The sequence below is a fragment of the Pristiophorus japonicus genome, chromosome 5 (genome assembly GCF_044704955.1).
Source record: "Pristiophorus japonicus isolate sPriJap1 chromosome 5, sPriJap1.hap1, whole genome shotgun sequence".
In the NCBI taxonomy this organism is placed as follows: Eukaryota; Metazoa; Chordata; class Chondrichthyes; family Pristiophoridae; genus Pristiophorus; species Pristiophorus japonicus.
Genome location: NC_091981.1, coordinates 88,070,976 through 88,080,687, shown reverse-complemented (window position 1 = coordinate 88,080,687; position 9,712 = coordinate 88,070,976). Strand labels below are relative to the sequence as shown.

The following is a 9,712-nucleotide window of genomic DNA, read 5'->3' as shown; positions in this document are numbered from 1 at the left end:
AACCTCGATATAAAAAAACTGCAATCAACACTTGAGCAACGAGGGAGGGGACGGGGGGGGAGGTTATTCTAATCAAATAAATCTGAAAGTGCAGTGTACAAAATCACAACTGGCTAAATGTAAGAAATCCCCAGTCAAACGGCATGACTGGATTAAAAGATTCCTAGTGTGGTGGGATAAGTTTGCAGCAGAGCAGTGAAGTGGTGTTGCGTGCTCAAAGTAGCTGCAGTGTTCCTATGGGTGGCAGCCTGTGATTGAGTTCTCCATGGCTAGAGAGCGTGAAAAACGCCGCAAAAAGCTCTGAGTCCGTGTTCTTGGTCACAGTGTGTAAAGTGTGCGATTGCCTCTGGCAGTGTGTGTGGCTGCGCGTCTTCCTCCGTCTGCAAAATAAGTGTGAGATTATAAGGCTGCAGCTCCGAAACCTTGCCGCTGAAATCAGATGCAAAGTAACTAATGCAATAAAACTGCGGAGTGCGCGACTGGGAGTTCCTTCCGCGTCTCGCACTACAAAGACCGAGCCCAATTCATATCTTGTGTGTAATTACGCTGAGGGTATGGTCTCCCTCATGTGATACATAGTGTGAAAATAGACAAGTTATATGGGTAAAAAGCAAAAACTGCAGATGCTGGAAATCTGAAATAAAGACAGAAGATGCTGGAAACGCTCAGCGAGTCAGGCAGCATCTGTAGAGAGAGAGAAACATAGGGTTAACTATAGGGTTATAGAGTTCTGACGAAAGGTCAGAGACCTGAAACGTTAACCATATGTTTCCGAGTGAATCCAACATTTTCTATTTTTACTTCACGTGGGAATCTGCGAGAGCCTCTTTACCTAGGTGTGTAAATATTGTGAATTCCTGCGAGCCTCCTTCACACTTAACACTTTGGATAGGCACTATGAGTCTCCATCGCATGATGTGTGTAAATATACGGTGTGGCACTGCGAGCCTCCTGCCTGACTGGTGTGTAAGAGAGACAGTGATGCACGAGTTGCCTTTCCCCACGTCTGGTGTCCATAGAGGGAGCTATCGTCCCACAGTTTCCAAACGCTTTCACTCTCAGCTGCTTCAACACAACACTCTGCTCATGCACCCAGCACGCCACGTCAAAATTAGCAACGTCTCCTCCGAAAGAGATGGGTTTCCTTTCAGTGTGAAGTGAAACTCCGTCTAACTAAGTCAACCTGTGACAACGTGGAGTTGTGGAAATCGCAGACTGCTCAGGCTACACAGGGCTAGCGTGCTCGTTTTAAATAAAATACGAGATACACCCTGGCTATATTTTCAGCCCCACACAATATCATTGATAATATTGCTGTTAAAGAAATGAAAAGAAAGTTAGGGTCTGATAACTTGATGCCATATATATTTAAGTTACTATTTTAAACGTACTTTGGAAAGGTCTTTAACTTTTCACCTCTTTAATAGTTGACATACGCAACATATTTATTTGATTCCATTTTTTGAAGATCCGAACAATATCATTTAAATACATTAAGAATCATTTCAAATCTTGTAAAATGACCAAGTCATTACTCTATAGAGTCAACACCCGCTGTCAATATTTTTTTTAATTAAATATTCTGTCACACCCGGACATTTTCGTTAAATATCATTATTTAAAAACGCGTCGTATATAAAGACATCAGAATCAAATATAATCTTTCTTTTTTCATAATCTTATACAAATGACAAACTGTGTCCTCTGTGTCTAAATACCACGTTATCGCTCAGAAGGAAGAGCTGGTTTGTGTGCTTGTCAGACAGCAGCGCAGAGGCGTTATTCCCAATGAAGTGAGATCAGCCAAACAATCGATACATGGTGCCCTGATGCTTTGTTAATATTTTATTTCACAGTTGCTATTATTTCCGATACGTGATGAGCTTGTCTCTTTTTTTCTCCCCCACCTCTCTGTTTGAACACAGCCTTCCCATATTATTTTTTAATTGCTTTAGCAGCTGTTTGCTTCACAGAACTCCCCCTTTTCCACCAGGAGCAGCCATCTGTCGAGTTAGTAGCACCTTAAAGGTCACTGATTGGTTTCATTGGGGACCGGGAGAATCAACACTGGGACATTTACTTTGCTGAGATCCCAACCGAGTTTGGAACCATTTTCTGCCTCTCCCTCAGCCTCCCCTTTTTGTTGTCAACGCTACATTTTAAATAAAATAATCCTGACAGCAGCAATAAAACTGTTACTACAAAAATACGCCCGGGCCGTTTTTAAAGCCCCCGTCCCAAGTACACATTCTTTTAAAATCTCTGTAAAATGTGAATTTTTGAAAATTAATACAAGGTCACGTAAGTTTACATGGAGATGGGAGTTCGTTCTAATTTCTTTTAGTTTATTAGACAAAAATATATGATTTTGACAAGTTCTGCTTACGCGCTTATTTACAATTATAATCACTCTATATACATAAAAAACACGGGACGTGGGAAAAATAATTACCAAACCAATAATAATCGCGTCAGGAAAAAATCAATTAGGATAACACGTGCTGATATGTTACAATGTCAAATAAATCGTTACATATTTGTCACGTTTTTGAAAGGGTTTTTTGCATTGCCCGACACTGGCGACAGGAAAAGATGAAGTAAATAAGTTTTTTTTTTCAATTTTTCTTTCTATTTTCTTCTTTCTTTTTATATTTTTTCCGTAACACTTCCTCAGACGGAAGAGATGGTTGCTAAGACTCTTGTTCCTTCCTGCTGAGGCCGTGAGCTGAAAGAACAAAACCACACAAACATCTGAGTGACCAGCTATATAAGATATTGTGTAAATACATCGTACCTCTAAAGGAGACTAAAATAAACCGTTCAGGCTCAATAAAAACATTTTGATTATTGTCAAATGCATAAATATTGACGAATAATTCCAAAGCATTTCTTCTTTAAAACAATTAAACAATCCTTGTGTTACATACGGTGCTGTATGTTATTGTGAGGCGGGTGTCTTTTTGTTGTATTAACTATTAAAACTCACCTTTCGTTCACGGGCTGAAATGATATTTTTAGTTGCTGTGATGGAGATTCGCCTGGAATACATTCTCTTTCTGGAAAATAAAATAAACATTCTGGATCAATCTCTAGACAAAAACAAAATGTGAGTTTTGATGTTAAAATGCAAGTTTAGAGAGAGAAAACACGTTGGCGTTTGTACTTTGAAGTTCAGTTAGATTTCTCGAAGCCGTCAGATCTGGCACAGGCTGAGAGCTGAATATATAACATTAAAAATGTAAAGCTCACTGGAGGGTTGTGAGTGTAAAATACCTGTGTGTTTTGGGCTGGGGATGTCTGTTGATTTTTCATTGCTCACTGCTCCCAAGGCTGCTGTTAGCACAGAAGGATGTTGCTGCTGAGGATGTTGCGGATGATGATGATGATGATGGTGATTTACACCCAGAAACGACCTGACATTTAGCAAAGAGTTCTGGCCCAGGAAAGCGCCGTTTGTCCAGTTATGAAACTTGCTGATCTGACATGTATAGAGTCCGTGGTTTGAGAGGAAAGCTGGGTGCTGGATAGTCGATGGCGTGTGACTGGTTGGAGACGATTTCTGGGCACTGTCCGGGCTGGTCGCAGTCTCTGCCAACGACCAGATTTTGGGTTTGCTATGATTTGCGATTAGCAAATTCCCCTGCCCTAGAGATATCCCTCTGGTACCATTGCTTTCAGCAACATTTCCATCCACTCTGTCCGTCTCCTTTCCTTTACTATCACCATCCGATCCCTGCAATGTCCGATCGTGCCCACTCTCCAAATCCGCTTTCTCCCCCTCGCTACTGAGGTTCAATTTTTCCTCCTCTTCTCCATTACTTTGCTCCTCGTCGTTTTCGTCGATTTTGTCGATGTCGATGCTTTCCAGGTCAATCTCCTCATCCTCCTCTTTTTTCTCGCTCTCCCCTTCTGTATCGCTGCCGTAGAGAGTACCGTCATCTTCTTTACTCCGGGTTCCCCAAGTCATTTTATTCTCCTTCTTGAGTCTCCTCCTGGCGTTGGCGAACCAGGTGGAGACCTGGGTCAGGGTCATCTTGGTGATGATAGCCAGCATGATCTTCTCTCCTTTGGTCGGGTAAGGGTTCTTCCTGTGCTCGTTGAGCCAGGCTTTGAGCGTACTTGTGCTCTCCCGGGTTGCATTCTTGGGTCTGGCCGGGTCTCCATACTGAAATTGTCCATAGGGATAATAAGCAGGAGCCGCATGTGCTGCAAACGTGGCCGGGTGAACCCCAGGATTATCTTTTAATTCATACTGCGATCCCTGCAACAGAAACACACAAAGCGGGGGGCGGGGGTAGATAGAGAGAGAGAGGAAAACAAGTTAAAATTATGCCAGGCCCACATCATATGTTATCAAAAGCAGAACATTTATACTTAGAATTCGCCACAAGAATAGAATACACACAAGCCAAAACAAAGTTAAGGGCACCAGTGTGTCCTCAATCTAGTCTTAACGGGAATGAATGATAAGTTTTAAAGCTAAAAATCTTTAAATACAAAGGTAAATTAAGCTTCCAACAAGAAAAGCATAAAGGAAGTATGATCGCCACAACATACTAATTAAATTAAATGTTAGTGTCTTAAAATAGAACCTAAACATAAACTCACACCTAGTTCAAATCAGCTGCACACACACCATGTATGTGACATAGCTGTTTGCGGCAGAAGTTCGAAATTATAAGTCTCGATACCTTAGAATTAGTTACTAGAAAACCTATGTATTATATTTAAATCCCACATTATAACGTCAAATTATGAAACCAAGTGAACTGTAATGTCATTCACCTTTTAACAGTGATTTAAATTTCAGAGGTAGAAACAAACAAAAGTTCCTAAACCATCTCCTCAGTTTTGAAACCCTTTATTCAGATCTTCACACTAGAAATGTAAAAAAAAAGTTGAGTCGCTGTTCTATTAGCCATTTAATGTTCATAAGACTCACTTTACAAATCTACAGCTTTCAAATAGTTCACGCCGTTTATTTTTAACATTGCATCTTTGGTTTAAAAAATATGTGGGGGAAGATTTGAGAAAGGAGAAGTTTTCGCATGATTGTGTTTCAGCAGTTAAAAATTAAAAGGTTATACAGGCATTTTAGAAAAACGGCGTCTTTTCAAATGTCCGGGTTGTGTGTGCACCTATGTTCCGGTGTCTACTTTTGTTTTTCGAAAGATATTTTATGTTGAGCTAAAAAGTTGGAAACATGACATCATTCAGTTCCCGCTGAGACGGCCGCAATGTAAACACTCCAAAAGAATGCGGTCTCTTTATGGATCTTTATTATTTGAAATGCAACACGTTTAGGAATACACACTACAGTCACCAAAGTAAACAAATCTTTTTTTCAGTTTCTTGTAAGCATCCATTCATTTAAACTTGAAAGTCTTTATATTCATTCCCTCCTTTTTTCTTTATAAATACCGTGCAGTTCCAGTAGGCCAACTTATCTCTGAATTAGATACTTTTTTGAATGGTCGTTGGTAATTTTATATTATATGGTTATAGAATGTTATATGATGGGCATCAAGGCACTTAATCACAATTACAGATAATCTCAACTGTTTTGGGAAACCAACAGGAATTTAAATTCAATTGTCGTGCGTGTTATCTATTCCAAGAGGAGATTGAACAGGGCTCCTGGATTATTATCAAGACAACAGGAAATCTCCATAACAAACTACAGGATCAGTGGCCACCATTCAATATTTTGCTGATAATTGTCTAGGCTGATCTCAAAATTATTCTTGCCTTGTATCTGTCTCGATATGAGATCATTGTATTTCCACCGCTGCAAATCTATGCAAAATCCTTATTCCCAGAGGCAAGAGTCTATTACCCAGATCACCGAATTTGCCTGATTATTATATTTGTTTGAAGAAGGGTGAAACCGTTCAGGAAGTGAGCTATTGTCTTAAAGCGAATGATTTATGTGTAGAGCTCTAAAATCAGAATTGCGCCGAATTTGCAATGATTCTTGATATATTTTCACGGTTATAAAAATCAATGTAGATTCGATTAATTGCAAAACTTTTTTTGCATTTTTGTCAGTGCCGTTTAACATTGGTAATTAAAATGAAATAAACAAAATAAATGAAATAATTTCTCGTTGCATTATATGTAGCACAAAATAATGAGATGCGTCCATTTAATATATCGCGTGGATATGACAGGTTAAAACAAAGCTCCATGTCTAATTGCGTATTGCATATATTAACTGCAGACTAAAGCGGAGCTCACGCAACTTTGGCCTACTTTGTCTGAATTTATACAAAAACAACAGGCGCCACCACGATCGTGAGGTGAACCGAAGAGATGGCCACGTTTAAATCAGCAAACACAGGGATAAGAGTTTCTAACGTGTCCGTACGCGGTGTTGACAACAAGAACGAGAAATATGGCCGGACGAGAGTGTCAAACTTTCCAAAGCTGGTTTCTAATTCTCTCTACCTACTGGACTGATATTCCGGTTCACACTGTCATCGGGGATAGTGGTTATTAAACTTTTAACATCTTACTTATGGCATGAATTTCATAAAATAAGGAAGGCACAAGGATCGCTGTCTATTGGTATTACATTCAGCAATGGAAAAGACAGGCGTCCGCACTGTGCCTTGGTGCTTTGTGCGCTCGGTGTTGTTACTGCAGATTGCTTCGGTTAAAATAATAAATACAACTGTTTCTCACCTCATGTCTCTTACGTATTTGTGGGGATCCACCCGATTCAGAGTTCTGATCAAACTTTACTGTAGCTGTACAATAGGATTGCTTGTTTAATTATTTATTTTTAACCTTTCGATAAGGATGGTCCGTACTAAGTGTTGCAAAAGGCTGATCGCACTTACCATTTGGGAGAACATGGTGAGATCGGTGGTGTAGGGGAGGAAAGCGCTGTAGTTCTGGGCTGTGTAAGGGTTTGCATACATTCCCAACACCGAGGTAACAGCAGCAGCGGCAGGGTTAGCCCCAAGCTCGGCTCCTCCTCGGGAAGAAGTCAGCACTCCCTGCCGATCGGCAGCGTACACAGCCTGGCTCGCACTTAGATACTGAGGGTACCCCAGCTGAGGGAAGGCCATCTCCTCAGAAGAGATCTTCACGAACTCAGAATACAGAAAAAGGCAAAATGACAGGATACAAAAACTCGCTTCCGATCACCTCCTAATCCCGTCTCTTTTTGTCTTGGCCCGCAGAATCTCCCTGTAAGCGATCTGATCGCCAATTCAACTCCAACTGATGTGTCTGCCCATAGGTCCTGGCAGATCCGTAGATATCATTTGAAGTTGATGCTTTGACTGACAGGTCACTTTAGCGGCAAGCCCCTCCTAGTTTGGAACATGTGGCTTCGCACGGTTGGGCCACTTTGTGTTGTGTTGTGTTAAATGTTTTGCATTCGGATCTATTCAGTGAAGCACCCACTGGTGTATGACAACCTGTCTACATGATTTTACAGCTGTCCAACACTGGTTTTTCCCTTAAACCTTCCTGTGTCCCTTTTTTTGTGCAACCTCTCGGGTTGTTTTCTGCCCCCCAATAAAACAAGTGTCAACAACTCGCATCAGCCAAGAGCTATTATATACATGCACAATGTAGCTATATAAACAGGACCAATAGACAAATCTTGCATTGTACAGAGATTTCGAGAAAAAAGACTTTAAAAAGCAAAAAAAAAAGATATATAATTATCAATTACCCTAAATGACAGCATGTATACGCGCTTAAAGTAATGTAAATGCTATGATGGGTCACATTAATTAGTCGAATAAAAGAGACAATGAAATAACAAATTCCAGAGAATTAATTATTCATATACTGTTAAACAGACCGGACCGCCAGCGTGTCAGATTTTACCAGCACAGAAAGGGCCTGGCCTTTCCCTTTCTCTTTGTGGTGTCTGTATTTTTTGGGTGTAATATTTCTCAGAACTGTCTGCTGCATTTTTCCCCACACTAAATAGGGACAACATATTTGACATGCGTTCACAGAAAAACATTATTACTTTTACATTTGTAGACTTTAGAAACTGCCAAAGTTATTTAAGACCACGAATTCCAGTATTCTTCCTACGCGTCCTCCTTTATGTGTATTGATCTGTACCTGTATTGGTTTCAGGTGAACCGAGAGATGCAGCATTTGCTTTAGAACCTTTGCGGGAGAAATTGGCAGGAAACGTGCATGACATTGAATGATCATTAAACTGCGCCCAGATTTAAAAATGGTTATACATTTCAATAACTTATTTTTGTGATGATTAAAAATGAATAAACCACGACTGCTAGCACTTCCCCTTACCTACCCCTCTGTGCAACTTATGTCAAGAAAGTGCCGACTTTTACAGAGTTCACAACAGTTTAATCCGAAGATCACAGTAATTCGACACAGTTTGTACATGTAAAATGCTGAATGCCATCTAGAGGGCCTTCAATCTCCTCCCCTCCTCCCCCCGAAAAGAAGAGGGTAGTGCATTGAAGAAGGGATTATTCTGTGCAGGAATAAAAACAAACTGTTGTTTAAAACATAAAGTGAAAGAAGGAAGCAGTACATCATTTTATACTTAAACCTGTACCTAATTGTACACACATTTGTAAACATACCTAATTAAAATTCACTATTTAACAATGGATTGCTTGTAACGATTAGAGTATTGTAATATTTTATAGTTGAGATCTTGAAGTAGATATCAATTTTTTCAATTTTCGGTGTGTTAGGATCAAGTGATCGAAAAAGAGACAAGGAGATCTTTCTATTGCCGGTTTACTGAATACTGATTCGGCGCCTCGTGACTTCAGGTTTATATCCTAAAATAGGTCTGATGGTGTTTTGGATTTCACCTTAGTCCAGTTCTGAAGCCCATGTGTAACCTACACCCCCTGACATCGGTTCAGAGTTGATTACCCGCAACTTATCTAAACTATTGTTGTCCACCCGCAGGGCAACCTTGCCACTTAGTATATCCATCAATCACGCAAAATTTATTTTATATATTACTTAACAAACGCTTTCTCGATGCTGTATCATTGCATTCTAACATGGTTATAAAATGAAATAGTTTATAGTTCTCTCAAATGAAACATAAGTTTACCATATCAATGATAATTACAAAATATTCAAGGACACCCAATGTACATGTTAAGCTAATTCATCTGTATATTTTTGCATTGAAATCAGCACGTCTAAACCAGAACGCCCTCATTAGTTTGAGTGAATCACAGCAGAAAGGTATTGGAAGTTTTTAAAGAGACAGTATCTCTATTGGCTATCTACCAGCGACGCATTTGTATGCGAGTAAAATTTAAAGCGTCGAATAACTGCAACTTAAAGCAACCAAAGTCTCAAACCAGCCGAAAACACCCGTAGATAACAACATAACAGCATGGATGTTGGAGATATCATGGCAAAAGACAAAATGCATCTACCAAGTAGAGTAAGGATGCAATGCTATGGACTGACCTGAAGGTCTCAGAAAAAATCCACCAGAAAAGGCAAATCCGTCAGATTGTAATAACTGGCATTGGGTAACTTTATTATCATTCTCAGGAAAAATGTTTAAAATTATGTTCCGGAATAAAAATACATTTGCAGACAAAAGAACGCATGAAGAATGAGACGGATTTAGAAACAAATCATGCACCAATCAAATCTTTATACTCCCCAATCCCATAGAGAAAGCTACAAACAAAGAATATGATTTACACAATGGTAAACTGTACATTAGTAC

The 9,712-nt window shown here is 39.7% G+C and overlaps 1 protein-coding gene across 1 annotated transcript; it reads right to left on the bottom strand.

Moving 5' to 3' along the window:
- Positions 1-2,562: 2,562 nt before the first annotated feature.
- On the bottom strand, positions 2,563-7,098 carry LOC139263847 (iroquois-class homeodomain protein irx-1-like). The gene is made up of 4 exons (XM_070879904.1): positions 6,843-7,098; positions 3,274-4,261; positions 2,987-3,056; positions 2,563-2,725 (listed from the first exon to the last, which is right to left on the bottom strand). Exons 1-4 carry the CDS (start codon positions 7,071-7,073, stop codon positions 2,671-2,673), a joined length of 1,344 nt encoding a protein of 447 aa, XP_070736005.1. The 5' UTR covers positions 7,074-7,098; the 3' UTR covers positions 2,563-2,670.
- Positions 7,099-9,712: the final 2,614 nt, after the last annotated feature.